The sequence below is a fragment of the Pleurodeles waltl genome, chromosome 3_1, assembly GCF_031143425.1.
Source record: "Pleurodeles waltl isolate 20211129_DDA chromosome 3_1, aPleWal1.hap1.20221129, whole genome shotgun sequence".
Classification (NCBI taxonomy): Eukaryota; Metazoa; Chordata; class Amphibia; order Caudata; family Salamandridae; genus Pleurodeles; species Pleurodeles waltl.
The window spans coordinates 1,750,630,907-1,750,648,349 of NC_090440.1; the positions used below are offsets into that span (position 1 = coordinate 1,750,630,907).

Genomic DNA, 17,443 nt, shown 5'->3' on the forward strand with positions numbered 1-17,443 from the left:
CTGGCACAGGCCAAAAACCAGCCCAAACCCCAGGGCCTGCAGCCAGGTCCTGTACCCGGCCCACTACAGGGTGGCCAACCCACCACAGTGAACCCCATCCCTCGCTGTGGACATCCATCAGCAGTGTGAAGCAGTGAGTTAGCCCTGCACCCAAACCACTGACGGTCACCACCCACTGCCCCTGCCCTACGGCCTGCACAATGGTCACAGGGTCCGATCTATGACAAGACTCAGAATGGTCTACTTTTAAATTTTTTTGGTACCGCCCAAATATTACTTTTTTCTGAGCAGTAGCCCGATCTGAGCTCCTTTTTACCCACTAATTTATCAAACATGGCAGAATGGATTTACACTAATTCAAAGTCTAAATCCATTCTGTTTCTGAGAAACTTTCCAACTTTTTGCCAAACTTGTACTTTTATTCAGTCATTTTTTCTGTATTGGAGAGCAAATTTTCTTATGGAAATTATATGGGAAATCACAGTTGAGGGACCACCCTTACCTGGTCCCCCACTTGATGAATTGGTGCGAACGATGAATGGTCCATTTTTGCTTGTATTTTATTTTATTTTTTGTGGTTTATATTGGCATGCATTTTTCGATGTGCTTACCTTTATATTTCTGATCCTGCATTGTTGTAAATATCCGTTATCATTGGTGCTTGTGAATCTTTCTCTTTGTGTAAGGCATATTCAATAGCAGAAAAAGCCCTAAGATGACAGTTTCGGCAAAGGAGTAGCCCCTCACTAGCATTAGTGGAAGAGAGGCTTTATAGAACATATAATTTTTAGAACGCAATACGCACAAGCACTAGCGTGAAATTAGTATACTGTGATATGATTGAATAATGTCTGCTAGTATAATTCCACTAACAAGGTGACACAGGGGAGTATACAATATTATATTAATAGATTAGAACACCTCAGGCTACAAAAGCAAGATACTAGGCTACAATAGTACAGAAAATGGGGCAATATAGTGGAAAATAATGGGCACAAGAGAATGTAAAACCGAAGATAGGCACCAATAATGGAATAAGATAGGACAGATGTAATAATGTCAGAATGTCACATAACATATTCCAGAACATAAAATAAAATAACCCCACTGACTTGCACAGAGGTAAAATATGCCATTGGGGTAAAACAATTATCTAATGGTACTTCTGATATGTATAGAGATTAGGCTACAACAATCACAATGCACTGTAATCTTGATGATGAAGGGTTAATGTGTCTACTGGGCGATGTGTTACCACAGTAGAGCTAATGTTGCTTCTCATCAGCATCATAATATTGTGGTTTTCTGCACAGCATCTAAGACACCAATATAGTACACATAGATCCACATCACATGGCATTTGCACATAAATAGTGTATTTCATTATACGGTTTCAGCATGTTTGTTTCTGTCTACCTGAAGTCACTATGGCCCTCATTACAACTTTGACGGGCGGAGGAGGCCGCCCGCCAAAGTTGCGCCGCAGGAATACCGCACCGCGGTCTGAAGACCGCGGCCGGCATTCTGAGTTTCCCGCTGGGCAGGCGGGCGGCCGCCTTAAGGCCGCCCGCCAGCCCAGCGGGAAACAACCTTCCCACGAGGACGCCGGCTCGGAATCGAGCCGGCGGAGTGGGAAGGTGCGACGGGTGCTACTGCACCCGTCGCGTATTTCACTGTCTGCTATGCAGACAGTGAAATACAAGCGGGGCCCTCTTACGGGGGCCCCTGCAGTGCCCATGCCATTGGCATGGACACTGCAGGGGCCCCCAGGGGCCCCGCGACACCCCCTACCGCCATCCTGTTCCTGGCGGGCGAACCGCCAGGAACAGGATGGCGGTAGGGGGTGTCAGAATCCCCAAGGCGGCGCAGCATGCTGCGCCGCCTTGGAGGATTCTGACAGGCAGCGGAAAACCGGCGGGAGACCGCCGGTTTTCCTGCACTGACCGCGGCCAAAGCGCCGCGGTCAGAATGCCCTAAGGGGCACCGCCAGGCTGTCGGCGGTGCTCCCGCCAACCGCGAGCCTGGCGGTCACAGACCGCCAGGCTCGTAATGAGGGCCTATGTGTACATGGGTGCAGCCAAGTAACCCTAGGGTATCAGGAAATCCTGCTGTAGCACAGATACTTGCTTTGCTGGCATTAGCTGTATGGGTGTCCAAGGCAAATTATATATGCTGCTCACTCATTCTCTGCTGAGCATCCATCACCTAGCATAGTTTTTTGCTAAAAGTTAACCGAGAAATGCCATCCAGCAATCCTGCTGCCTGCTGCATGCAAAGAATTCTAGTGCTTCTAGCATTATCAGGAAGGGGGAATGGCCGTGGATTTTAACGCTGGTCATCCAGGTAATGGTGAAAATATGTTTTGCACGGTGCTCATATTGAGCCTGTGTATCTACTGGATCTCAAGCTGACTCATGTTTATGTGTTCTACTGGTACTTTGTTAATCCAGACTCTTGTTCTGTGTTGCTATGCAATTTGAGGTCATTGGTTGGTGGCCTGATTTTCATCCTCATGCTGCATGGTTTGTTGTACTAGAACATGAATCTGGCATAGCATGATATAGTGGCCTAACAGTGCTTCATCCTTTTTAGTGGACTATAGAATGGAAGTGTGAGCTGCTTCAATTTTTCAATTGTTATACAGTTTTTCGTTTATTCCCTACACCTTAATGAATTTTTGCCACCTGCTTTTGACTGATGGTATTTTAAGGTTTTATTTTCCACTGTTTTTAATGACCTCATCCATTAAACAGTGAATGCATTAAATGGCTCATGTCTTAAATAGTGCATGCATTAAATGGTGCACGTTCATGTGAGACATCTGGTATTAGGCACATGTGCTAAATAATACATGCAGTTCTTAACTCGTGACCAGACAATTCAGTAAAGTCATGCACTATATGTTACTGCATGAGATTACCACTACGCTTAACTCACAATCAGGGCCTTTGGGCCTGATTTAGAAATCAGCAGATGAATTACTTCGTCACAACATGGGGGATATCCCGTCTGCCATAGTACAAGCGCCACTGAATATAATGCACTTGTAATTCGGTGGAGAGGGTATCCGTTAAGTTTGTCACAGAGTAACACATTTGCCAAACTCTAAATCATAGACTAAGTGACATGGAATTACTCTTTGGGTGTGTATAGTAAGTCGTCTATGTGAGACATTAAACCTGACAGGTCAGTTAGCAGAAGGCTGCCTATACTGTCATTGCTATAGAATTTCACCTGGAGAAATACCTCCATGAAAAATGGTGCCACCTGCAATTACATACAGCTCTAGGCCCAGATTACTTGGGATTTGAGACATGATCATTCCCAGGCATGAGATATCAGGCCTATTTTTGATGCTGCAGGAGCCTATGGCAGCTCAACAGCCTGCCCCCCATACCTCTCAACTGACTTCCACAGCACTGTGGAGAAGTACATTTTACCCTTTGAAAGACGTGGGGCTTCACAGGGAAACGAAGGGGTACCTAGTTCACACACACTGAAGCAGCACATAGGCATTTAAATGAAGACAGGGTGGTGAGAGGCCTTGAGAACTCGATTGTGTTCTTGTACAGACTCTCCCTTTCAGTGATGGGTAGGGAAGCTATTGCAAAAATGTTTGTTCTCCCATGCTGCCTTTATCTTGTCCAGAATTCGATATTCCTGCTTGAGCTTTGACTCTTCCGCAGATTGGACAGCCTATTGGTCTCCTTAATTTGGGTTGGCAGAAGCAGCAGGGAAGCATTATCATCGCTCAGAAGGGATATAGAAGTTGGAGGGCTAGCTGTTCCGGGCATACAGCTGTATGATTTTGCAGCACATTTTGAACATGCTCCGAGGTGGATGGCCGAGTCATTTGGGGGAAAAGGCTGTTCTGGGACATGCTTGGTAGGGACACCTTAGCTCAACTGTTGATGTAGGGGTGGGAGGCTGATCCTTTATCTGGTCAAGACTACAGCGGCAATCTGGGAAAAGGTGGTACAGAAGGTACTTCACAGTGCTACCTTCGACAGGAAACTGTGGCTGTGGGACCTTGCACCATTCCAGGCCATTGATGACGACATCTCTATGGAACAATGGAGGGTGGGGGGCTGTCAGGTGGCAGGCGATCTTTACCCTGTTGAGCTTTTTCGCACTTTTTAAGAAGCTGAAGACACCTTTGGAGTAGGTCCCTGTCATTTTCTGCATTATGCCAAGATGGAAAGCATTGCAAGGGAGGTGTGGTGTGTCTTTCTGCCAGTGCCACGATCCACGGGAGTGCTTGGTGACCTACTTCAGTGAGGAGAGGGGCAGCACTTGATTACCGGGTTCTATAAAGCACTCAGAGGGATATGTTGAAAAAACCATACGTGGTGTGACGGGCTTGGGAAGGGACCTGGAAGGGCCAATCTCTGACACTGACTGGGCTCAGACTTCAGAGCTGCTGCGCATGGTATCTTGTAATACCAGGTTCAAGCTGTTACATTTAAATAACTTGCTTCGCACCTATGTGACACCTCGCAAATTAAATAGAATGGATCCCTTCAGGGGGCTAAATGCATGCACTGTAGGGATAACAATGGTACCTTTTTGCATCTCTCTTGGAATTGTGCCAGGATTCAGAATTTGTTTGGAGAACAGTGGTGCCTAGGGTCGTGGGGGCCACCAGATTGGTGATTCCCCTGACTCTGATGGCTTGGCTATTGGGTGTGGTGGCCATGCCTAGTGGACATAAGATCCCTTACAAACTCACTCAGCTCATTCTTCTTCTAGCCAAATGTCATGTGGCCTTAGGGTGGTTGGGAACCAGGGTGCAGCTGTTAGACCAGTGGCTGAGAGAATTACTTGAATGGGGAATGGCAGAGGAACATCATAAGCGCCTGTCACTTACGGATGAGTGGGCAGTGAAAGAGATAATAGCCTGGGGACAGCTGCTTGATAAGTTTATTGATGAGGGGGGATTCGAGTTCTGATTAGCTTAGAAGATGGGGGTGACTCGCTTGATCGGGCTATTCATTCATAAATAATGTGGCAACCTCGTGTGTATGTGCAGTGTTTGTCGCTAAGGATTTGGTTCGATGACTTGGTTCATGCTGTAATGTGTACTTACTATTGTATGGTTTCTTTCGTTGATGCCTGTCCTGATATATATGATGTAATCCACACCTGCAAATTGTTGTTTTTTTCTGTTCCAATGCAAATACCAATAAAACACAGTTGAAAAAATGGTACCCTTTGACAGGATAATGCCTGCGTGACTTTCTGTCCCCGGCATCACCTTTTGCCACACAACACCATCCCCATCCCCCTGGAGAGGATGTAGTGCAGCGGTAAGAGCAACCGCCTCAGGAGCTAGAGATCGGGGTTTGATCCTCCGCGTTGGCGCTACATCCTGTGATTCTGGGCAAATCACTTAATCTCCCTGTGCCCATGAACAGCGCCTTGAGACCCTCACAGGTGATAAGCCGTGCCATATAAATCAACATTACATTACATCCCTCCACCTGCTACTGGCCTTTTCCAGAAACTATCTGCCTGCATTCAGCAGGTGTACATGTTTGCAATATTGTCCCTGGATTCAGGGAAAATTACACATTAAAGGACATCGTATCTCTGGGTCCCTGTGGTTACAGTGCCTCTCTGACCCCTGTGTAACACATTAAAACTTACAGCACAGTAGGCAGATGGTCAAGAGATCGTACAGATCTTTTGTCTAAAACCTATAATTTTGACATAGATAAAAGTGTTGATGAAAAGTCAGAATTTGCTCCTATAGTTTTTTGAATTTGTAAAGAATTCTAGAAATACCTTTGAAAATCTCTGACTGCAGCAGACATTGGTCATCATTATGGCATTGGCGGTAAAAACTGCCTACTGCCACGGTTACGGCCGCCAACATACAGCCACTGCGGCTACCATCCGTCCTCCATATTATGAGCACTGCCTGACTTCCGCCACAGTAAGGGCGGAAATCCAGCGGTGCTCATGGTGGTAAGCAACCACTAGCACCACCACACCAGTAGAAAGACGCCAGCCATATTATGACCAGTAATACGACCTGGCGGTGTACTGATGGCAGGGCGCTGCTGGCGGTATCAGTGCCCCTTCCCTGCCAGAAGACCTCCTCGCCCAAGGCAGGTCAGGCTTCCGACAGGGGAGTGGGGTGGGAGGTTGGGGGGTGTTGTGTGTGTGCGTGTCTGAGTATGTGCATGAATGTGTGAGTGTGTGTGTGAATGTGTCTGTGTGTGTTGTTTGCGTGGTTGTATGCATGTGAGTGAATGCGTGTAAGAATGGTGAAATGAGTGCGTGTCTGCATATCAGTGTGATCGCTTTAAGAATGTGTGTGAACATGTCTGGAAGTATGCGTGTATGAATGCGTCTATGCCAGTGTGTGTTTGAATGCGTGTATGCCAGTGTGAGTGATTGGGTGTATGCGTGGTGGATGTCTGCAGGTTTGTGTCTGTATGGGGGTGTGTGTGTAAGGATCGGAGGGAGCTGGGGGAAGTGTGGATGGAGTGGGGGGGTGGGTGGTGTCAGGTGAGTGTTGGGGGGTGGGGGGCAGCATACGGGTGACAGGGAAGGAACGAAAACCATGGTGGTAGGCACGCTCATAATGCCGCCGGCGGTACTATGCCGGCTGCCGGGCTGGAGCAAGACATCTCCGGCCTGGCGGCTCATGTGGAGAAGTGGTGGGTTGGCTGCAGCCAACCTGGTAATCTCATAACATAATGTGGTGGTATGTACCGTCAGTATTGCCGCCACAGTACCACTCACCGCCGGGGTCATAAGGACCTCCTCTTTATTTAATCACTTCCACATTCAGAACTGTATCAGATGTAAACTTCTGCACGTGAAAGGCTGACAGAAAAATGTATGTGTGCTTCAGCTTTAATTTTTTGGTACACAGAGAAAATATTTTTCCCTGTGAATTGGGTGCGCATACTTGGGGAATACACACCTACTTACAATTTTGTGAGTGTTCCATAACTTTACTGGGGGAGACCGACACAGGATCATTCACAAACTTGCCAATTTGGCAATATATTTGTATACAGGGCATTTCCAAGACACTTGAAAAATTACTGTGTTTACAAATCCCAAATGAAAAAGCAAAATTTGACTGTTCTTTATGTATATAACCAGGAGCGGGATTTTACCCAGGCAAATTACTTTTCTGCACATTCAAGTAACCCAACTATTCACAACTTTTCTAGAAGCAGCTTCTATCTATCTATCTATCTATCTATCTATCTATCTATCTATCTATCTATCTATCTATCTATCTATCTATCTATCTATCTATCTATCTATCTATCTAAAACTCACACTTCGAGGGTCCACAGAAAGCCCAAGGCTCAGATTCCTAGCCAATTCTGGACCACCAGATGCAGATGAAGGGAAAACAAACATTCTCCTTCCCCTTTTCCCTTCACAATATCTTGTGCATGCATGTGCAACAGTATTAGCACTAAGGAGGTCATTATGACCCCAGCTGTGAGTGGTAATGTGGCAGCAATACCGCCAACAGGCTGGTGGTACATATCACCACATTATGAGATTGGCGGGTTGGCTGCAGCCAACCTGCCACTTCTCCACTCATACCGCCATGGCGGTGTGAGCCGCCTGGCTGGAGATGTCTATCTCCAGCCCAGAAGCCAGCATAGTACCGCCAGCGACATTATGAGCTTATGAGCCTGCCTACCACCATGGTTTTCGTGGCGTTAGCACGAAAACCATGGCGGTAGGCCCTACAGGTGACAGGGTATTCCTTCCCTGTCACCGGTAGGTGGCTCCCCCACCCCCACCCCCACCAACACTCACCTAACACCCCCACACCCCCTCCATCCAAACTCTCCCTCACCCCTCTGATCCTCACACACACCCCCACCCCCCATACATGCACACACCCTCAGACATGCACCACGCATACACCCAACACTCACACTGGCATACACGTATTCATACACATACAGGCATAAACGCATTCATACACACGTACTTCCAGACATGCTCACACACATTCTTACAATGATCACACTGACATGCAGACACGCACTCACTTCACCATTCTTACAAGCATTCACTCAGATGCATACAACCATGCAAACACAACACAGACACATTCACACAGAAACTCACACATTCATGCACACACTCAGACACTCAACACCCCCCACCCTCCCACCCACTATCCTGTCGGAAGCCTGACTTACCTTGGGCGAGGAGGTTCTTCTGGCAGGGAGTGGGAAGGGGCACTGCTACCGCCAGCAGCACCCCGCCAGCAGAACACAGCCAGGCCGTATTACTGGTCATAATATGGCTGGTGGCATTCTACTGGAGTGGCAGTGCTGGTGGTAGCAGCGCCAGCTTACCGCCATCCACCACCATGAGCACTGCCGGATTTCTGCCCTTATTGTGGCGGAAGTCAGGCAGTGCTCATAATATGGCGGACTCACGGTAGCCGGGGTGGCGGTATGTTGGCGCCCGTCACCGCGGTGGTAGGCAGTTTTTACTGCCAATGTCATATTGCTGACCAAAATTTATTTATGGAGTTACTAAGCTAAGCAAAGTCTGATTTGAGTGGCTCTGCATGGTTTAGTCAAATAAAGTAACACAAACTGCATCTGTGTCTGGAAGGTGTTCCATGCACATTCCCATGCATCCACCCATGAAATGTGATGCAAATCTAGATTTACTAAAATCAGTAACCCTGGATTTGAGCCAAAACAGTGCATCTAACCGAGGCTGGCTAGCGAGAACTATCTTTATTTCTCCTCTGTACTTCCTCTTTCCATTCTGCAGCACAATTGGAAAGAGCAATATGCCTCTAAGGATTGTTTTTGTCAGGAAGGTATCCACCACAGTACAAGAGTGCCTGCATTGGCGCTAGACGATTTGAAGTGCGCAAATGCTATAAGAGAGAAGTGTGCCACATACTGGTAAATATGGCTCAAGAAGTTGCCTTTCTGCGTTGCGTTGGGTGAAAGGTCTATGTTTCACAAAATTTGATTGAGAGAGACATTACTGGCAGCGAAATAAGGCACAGTACACACTGAGGCTGAAAAAGTAGTATAAATGATCCACCATGAAGCAAATCACAATGTACACATGCAGGTACTGGTTGTATCTATGGTCTCACCCGAGCATTATTGTAATACTTCTAGGAACAACAATAATAATTTTACACACAGAATATGACCAATTGCTGCCATCTCAGTTTTTAATTTAAAGGGACGGAAAACCGCTCCTGTGAATGAACATGGAATTATTTGTTTCAGTTGAGATAAAAAATAGTTATCTAAAATGGAAATGAAAGTTGGTGTTCTTCTTGGCTTCTAGAACGCCATCTTAACATTGACAGTCCTGACTATTGGCCATCAGGTTGTCAATAAATCAGCTATGATATTGTTGACAGTGGAGGCATATGTTGTTTGAAATTAGACAGTGCGTGTATTTGGGTGACCATGCCATTCTGAGCACCAAGAGTAAATGTCCATACTTTTATGCCAACACATGGGAACTTACCCTGCCAGTCACAGAATATTTATACGACAACGAGAGGCAGATTGGCACAAGAAGAACAGATACATTTCCTTCGACATGTCAGTGTTTCTAGAAGGGAGGTAGTGTTGGGGCAGTCTGTCATATCTCAGAGGAGATGATATCCTAACACAACAGACCTCCTCCATCAGTAACACTCTGAGACAGGTATGTATCAAGCTAAGAGCAATGGCAAAGGCGTTCATTTACCTCACCTTGTCTTGAAGGTCCTATTCCCAGGAGAGGCACACCACAGTACCCTAGTGAGCCTTACCTTCCTCCATGGCGCCCATCTGTTCCGATGCTGGAGAGGGTGGTGGAGAAGGTGGGAGATTGGCTGTCTCGTCAACGGCTGGAAAGCAAGTAACAGAGGAGGGAAACTTAAAAGTTGATCTCTAAACACATACAATTGATCTTTCTGCCTCTATATTTAACTAATTGAAGCTTCCTATTGATATGGGATTGAGCACGCAGCCAAAGTTCAGGTTCAGTTCATATTTTGGGATGAGTTCACATTAAGCTGTTGAAGGAGGTGCAATTCAACACAAGCAAAATAACTAAGCATACACAGACACACACACACATTTCTTCAATGTATTTTATGTAATTTTGTAACTGTTGTGTGTGTGAGGGCAAGTTATATTGTTAGTCAATGCTGTAGCTCATCTGCGAATAAGGGAAGCTTGCACTGCTGTTGGTCATATTCTAAGTTTGAAGCCACTTTTATAATTGTGGTTTGTAGAACAGAATCTTGCTTAAATACTGGTTATGCTATACGACTTACATATACGTTAGTGAAGCTTTTGAAAACCTTTTGATTTTGAAAATGCCAAAGGGTCTTATCTTGAAAGGGTGGTAGGATATCACCAGGTAGTAATTGTGGTTATTGTTTGGTGATTGCCACAGCACTTTACGAAAGTGCTGAATGTACCTTCCTGGGTACTTTAGCAGTGGTAATGTGAGCTTGTCTAATAGGTGGATGCAGAGAGTAGCCCCTGCATATAGTATATGTGTAAGACTGGTGAGATCAGTGTCCAGTTTGGCAGGTGGCACAGCCAGGGAATGTCTGGACTGAGAACGGAGTGGGCTTCTATTCCTGGCTGGGCTTTTTGTTACCTTCTACTTATATCTGCTACTTGAAGGTGTTACTTCTTTATGCCAATAAAAGGCCTATAGAGTAGTGTCCAGAGATGTGAGATGCGTAACTGGAGTAAACAGCAAGAAAATGAAGTTAAGATAAAAGTAGACCCATCAGTGCTGTTTCAATTGGCAGACCTCTAGCAAGTGATGAGGAACATTTACTTGTTGAGCCCCACTAACAGATGTACCACCTAGAGAGAGCTACACTAGCTCTCTTGTGGGGCTTGCCATTGTTGCATTGGCGAGCGAGACAAACCACTATGTTGGCGAGCGAGTTTTCTGAACGTGGGCGTTTGTGGCAGATCGCTACTGCCATTGTTGAGAAAGCTGCCGCTCGCATTGAGGAAGCTGCAGCTGGAGTAGAAAATTTACTCTAGCTGAAAAAGAGGTTTGCACCCTCTGGTGTTCTGCGTGATGCAGTTCGCGCTGATTTACAGCATAGGAGAAACTCCTGGTGCTGAAAATCAACGTCACCAGCATGACTTACCCAAACTCTGCCACTCACAGAACACCACGTAGCGCAGCAGAGTTTTTTTGGCACTTTGCAGAGTTCCACGTACCAGAACTCCACAAACTCCGCTCAGGCCTAAAATGGACCTCAAGGGACAGAAGAGAAGCTCAACCTGACCCAAATCCGCCACTCTGCGGTCAACTGACATTGATGTCAGACAACACCAGGAAGGGGGATATAGCAATACTCAGACAGGATCTACAGACACTTTAAATAAGGCTTAAGTAAGTGATATATAAGGTCTGTGATTGTTGGTGACTTTTATGCTAAGGATGCATCTAGTAATGAGGTAACTTTTAATTGTGAATTTGTGAGCAAGTTTGTGTGTGTTTCATATCTTGGGCATTGTTGCATGCCATGGGATTTAACTTGTGTCTGTAGGAGAGTGTGATTGGTTTTCTGAGGCTGCCAATGAAAATAATGTTGGAGATTAGCAGATTTAAGGAACGGGGAGTCTCCTTGCATTGGCACATTTTCTTTCTTTTAGTGATTTAAAAGTATTTCCTACTAATTCAGTTGATAATCAAATGTGTTTATGATTATATGCAGTTTTTTGTATCCAAATCTTGGCTGCGTAATATTGCCAGAATATTGGTTGATGTCATTTTTCTGTGACTATTTTGAGGGCGATTGAACTTCATTTGTAGAGTTTAACTGCTCAGTTGACGTGTATTTAGTGGGAAATATTTGTATGTGTTTATTTTGTGATTATAATATTCCTTACTGTAGTAATGTAACTCATTTTCCCCTTGTGGTAGGTTCAGAAGTGCAAGTATCATGCAGTGTGTTTTGTGCATAGTTATGTTTGGCTGCTTTGTTGTATACAGTGAGCTGGAGACATTTTACAGAATGCATTATTAAGTTGCTATGTCTGGGTAGGCATGTGTTATTGTCTAAAGATCAAGCTATGGAGAAAACTCCTGCTGGGGTCGAATAACCTATGATCAAGGGTCTCAGCTGTATGTTGGTCTATTTACCTTTGAGTGTATGCATCAAGTATTACTTTTGAAAGGCAAGATAATCCCATAAATAAATCGGCAATGTGTTGTGTACTAGGGAGTCAAACCTAGACCAATTCGGTAGCATATCAAGGGTGCCAGGGAGTCATCCCTGTGAATAAATCTAGACAGTATAGGGGATATGCTCCATGAACAAACCTGGAGTGTACTTGTGTGTGCTGGGGAGTCCACCTCTTAAAAAAATGTGGGGTATGCACGTGTTGAGTGTGCTGAGGAGATAACTGCATGAAAAAATCAGGGGCATGCACATGTTCTGTGAACAGTCAAGCGTGGAGTCAAGCATGTGAAGAACTTTGTGGCATACATGTGGTGTGTGAAGGAAAGGCAACTCTGTGAACAAATCTAGGACGTGTGTAATGCAGAGTTAACTTTTTGAACTAACCTTGGCATGTATGTGTGGTGTGCCCCATGAACAAATCCGGTACATACATGTGCTGTGTGTGTGTTGGGGAGCACACCCTATGTACGTATCTCAGAGATAAAGGTGTCAGGTGTGCATGGAGTTAACACTGTAAAGTAATCTGGAGCACACGTATTTTGTGTGTGCCAGGGAGCCATCCCTTTGAAATATGGCTACTGTGTATGTTGAGTTATGTCTACTGGGAAGAATACCACCCCGTGTACAACTACAAGATGCATGGTTAGTGTCTTTGGAGAGGAGATTGTGTCGGCCTGTAGGGTCTAAATAGAGGAGGCCAGTTGTAATTTGTGAGTGTACTGGTGCTTATTTGTATAGAAGTGTAGTGATGTGTAATCTTGTCTGATGTGTGGATGTTGAAACTAGACCCTGTAATTGTGATAGGTGTAAAAATGATGAGGACGGGCGTGTTTCATTTCCATTGCCAATTGTCTGGGGAAGATATGGATGAAGGTAGAAATGTGTTCCTGTTCCTGGAAGGACTATATGTTGCCTTTTTACATTATCTACTACTTGATGATGTGACCTCTTTATGCCAATAAAGAGTCTACAAAGAACGAACTAATCTGCAGCTTGTTATATCACGGTAAAGTCTTCCTAAATGTTGCACTGCTGACACCATTGACAGTGACAAGCGGACCCTTTCATAGGCCATCGGAGGCTGGTTTGGAAGACATTAATGCCAGATCTGGCCCTGGGAGGTTTTGGCGGAATCATCGTGTAATGGAGCTCGGTTGTCCGTCCGTTGCACTATTTTACATTATAGTCTGGATGCTTTATAACGCATGTCTATGAATGCGCGCTTATCAGCTCATTTCTGCATCCCTACATGCCTGCCTGCTTTGGTGTGTTAGGACAACAGTGCGAATGCTAGCCTCGGGAACGTGGGGAGCTGCTGTAACGGAGACAGGGACGACAAGATGAAATATGCAGGGTCCCTTGTGCTTCCAGTCCTAGGCCCGGGTGGCCTGGCTGCTGCAGTTTATCACAGAAATCCCAAAACCGCAGCAACAACGCCACACCAGTTTGTTGAAACACTTCAAAGAGCGAGGTGCTTTTGAGTCGGATGGAGAAGGTCTTTGAAATGTCTAGGGTGACGAAACATAGGCAGAAGACTCGCGGAAGGCAGGAATCAAATACCTTTTCTGTAAATATTAACAAACCTCGCCTACATGAAACACCATATCTGTAATAATATGTGAGAGACAGGGTAGGGCACTCCTCTTGGGTTGGTTGCAGGTTTGGGATGTTGCAACTTATTGTGTTATTCGTTTCAGATGTTTCGGAAGGTGTGTTTTTAGTGGTGCATGACTTTATAGCAGAAAGAATAAGCATTGATGTACTGTGCAAGTGTGCCTGCTTCTGATGTTTAGAAGTGAGTTTTCAAAGTATATGTAACTGTGGCCGAGCCAGGAGGTGCAATGAAGGTATGCAAAATATATCGGTGTTCAGAGGTTTTTTAGCTGTGCTGAGTCTACTGACAAGTCTCTTATTTGACTGACAGGATTATGTGGGTCTGGCCAAGTATTAATTTGCCGAGGCACTGCAAATGATTGTAAAGCTTGTAAATAAATCAGGTAGGTGCTGGGATATGTATTTTGATATCAGCTGAGAAACATCAATTTGAATCCAGATGCATCTCGACACTTGTTTCTGTGCTAAGTGTTTTTGTTTGTATATGATGGTGTATGCTGGGTTTGGTTTCCTGTTTTATTTAACAAGTATAATTCCTTCTGTTTTCCCTATTGGACATATAGTAACCATTTCCCACAAGCCCAATTTTAATTCGCCTTTATCAAAAGTTCATCACAGACCTATTACCTGGCCATAACCTCACAGAAAATGACTTGATATAACGTGTGGTCTTTGGTGTGGCACAGCAAAACTGATCAAGATGTCTTAATGCTCCCCTTAGAAACATGGTGGCAGAAGAAGAATACTTGACCCTTCAAGTGTAATCAACTGAATCCTTATACGCCAAGTATATGGAGCATCCAGATTCACCCTTTACAGCACTATCAATCAATCGTTAGATTTGTAAAGCGTGGCTTATCAACCCGGCGGGTATCCAGACTCTGTGGGTTGTCTTTTTGGTGTGAAATACATCATTTTACCTCAGTTAAAAAAAAATGTTGTGGAGAGTACCCCTAAAATTCCTTGCAGTGGTCTTGTTCACTAGTTGCTCTTACTCATTCTGTGCACTATGGTGGCTGCCATGGCAAACCTTATCATGGTGGTTTTTGTTTCTGTAAGTAATTGGGGAGTGAGCCTGGTCAAGCAATAACCACAATCCTTGTCGGGGTGAAGCACAAGCCAACCCTAAATTAACCAGTGCTTAACCCTCTGGTAGCTTGGCACAGAGAAGTCAGGCTTATCTTAGATGCGATGAGTAATGTGCAACACTTCAAACAGTAATAAAGTAAAAACACCCCCAAAAAAGGACAACACAACACAAAACGATGATGGACGGAGTGCTGAAACTTTTCAATCACTCACACCCAGTCACAGATCTGTGTTGGAAAAGTTTCAACACTTCGTCCATCATCCTTTTGTGTTGCTAAAGTTGCCCTAAGTGGGAAGAGGATGCTGAAACGTGGGTCCCTTGCTCACTGTGCCTTTGGATTCAAGCTAGGCTGGCTGATGAAGGGTTATACCCTGAAACCGGTCCCAGGATGCTTGTTTCTGGTCCAGGGAGGACCTGGCCTGGCAGTTCGGGCTGGACTGTTCCCAAGGGGAAAAGGGTCAAGACTGAATTGCATATGGCTGGGTCCAAACTGGGGTGGCATGGTGAGCAAAAGAACAATGAATTAAACCCAGATCTGTGACTGGGGGTGAGTGTTTGAAAAGTTTCAACACTTCGTCCATCATCCGTTTGTGTTACTATAAGCCAATTCCACCATGTCTTAAGGAGAGAGCACAAGCACTTTAGCACTAGTTAGCAATAGTAAACTGTGCCAAACCCTAAAAGCCAACAAATACTGGTTCAGAAAACAGGAGGGTGAAGGCAAATAGGGCAGAAAGGGCCACACCTAACAGTGTCCAATCACTGCCTGGTAACTGATAATCTGATGGTGCATGAAGAACCACCACCTGGACAAAGACCAGTTTTGTGCTGCTCCTACTCCTGGCAATGTTACTGGGATGGAAAGGTGGGATGTCTAGGGTGTATTGGAGGGGTTTGTGGTGACCGTGTCCTTACAAGGACCAGTTGACAGCTATGTGGATAGTAGAACAGCTGCTTGGCCCTTTTTTACCTACCACATGGACAGAAAAGGATTTGTGTATGTGATCCCTCTCTGTCCAGGAATATTACCTCAGCTGGAAAATTACTGATGTTTGACATTATTGAAATTAGAACAAGAAAAGAGTATTAGAGCATGACAACTGAGGGCCTGATTTACAGTTTGGCACACAGGGTACTCCATCGCAAATGCGATGGAGTACCTTGCTTGCTACACCCTTGGGGGACCGCCTCATTTAGAGACAACCAGACTATAAGTATACTGTTGACGAAGCCACAATTGGCTCCATTGACTGAATATTTCCTCCTATGGTCCAGTGGAGTAGGGGGCATCAGACAATGTACATTACACCACCCATCCTATTTAGGTTGAGTTTTGTATTGTCCATAATCGCCAGGAAAACCCCGACAGTGAGGGACAGGAAAAAAACTGTAATGACCTCCACAGCCTGGGAGAAAACTGGTGAAGCCTGGTGGAGTCCCACTTTGGGAGTTTGTTCTTAAAAGTTAACAATTTGGCAAATAGCAGTCAAAAACTACGGCAAACATCCTCCAAATTTTTTGTACACTGAAAGGAACCACCATAATGGCGGTTCCCTTCAATGTGCAGAGAAGACCACTGGGCCAGTAGTCATCTCTAAATTTAGCGGGAGGCCCTCTGTCAGGGTGCTCTGCCCACCAAACTCTAAACCAGGCCCTAAGTGTTATACAGTAGTTGAGAAAAGGAAAAGATTATGAACTGGAAGGGACTCAGTGAGCATCATTGTGAAAATCTGGATAACAAAAACATAAACACACACATTTAGTTAAACAATAAATAACTGAATGTTGTATTAAAAAAATGCAACACGCAGAAGTCCTTAAGTGGGACTTAGAAACGAAGAGGCATAATGGGAAGTGGCTTGCATGCAAAGTCCTGCCAATCCCTTAGCAATTGAAGTCACATCAAGCAAAAATACACTGGTATCCATTAAGCTATATTCTAAAACACAGGCAAATTGATGATAATGCAATAAGAATGAGTTGCATGTCTTGAGCTAAACCAATAAGCGATAGTACAGAAAAGAGAGGAGTATGAAAACATCACACTACGAAGCATTATTTTGCTACGCACTTCAAAGTCAACGTCTATTTTATCCTAATAATAAATATGTCGGCCTGTTCTGTAGTCATCTGAAAATATATCTACTGTTGACAGCTGCATTCTTAAGTTTGGTTTACATCTGTCTGTTGTCAAGTGTACAAAACGTGTACTAATACACTTCTTATAAACTTACTTATAAATACAGACTGAAGTCACATTTCATAAATGGATTAATACAATTATTTTTCATTAGTAATTCCTCAAACCACTTTGGATGTTAAATACACAGCGTGGCTAATTGCTTTAAATTCAATTGTCTCTAAAACAATATCTGTTTCACTCAGGCCAATCATATTTTGTGCTGAATCCATATATGTAAATTCAGTATGCATAAATGAATGCTTTAGCACTTCTACATTATTCATCACTCTTGCCGTCACCATCTCTTTTTTTATGTTTTATTGACCACACGTCACCCAACAACACACAGCAAACGATGAGTGTTGTAACAAAA

At 44.7% G+C, this 17,443-nt stretch overlaps 1 protein-coding gene across 27 annotated transcripts in view; it reads right to left on the bottom strand.

The window, feature by feature from the left end:
* Positions 1-17,443, bottom strand: part of MAP2 (microtubule associated protein 2) — an 805,405-nt gene that overhangs the window by 151,722 nt on the left and 636,240 nt on the right. For all 27 annotated transcript variants that reach the window (XM_069225688.1, XM_069225680.1, XM_069225684.1 and 24 more), the window contains one exon: positions 9,791-9,868. In XM_069225688.1, the coding sequence (XP_069081789.1) occupies positions 9,791-9,868 (78 nt within the window). The remainder of the gene's footprint in view (positions 1-9,790; positions 9,869-17,443) is intronic.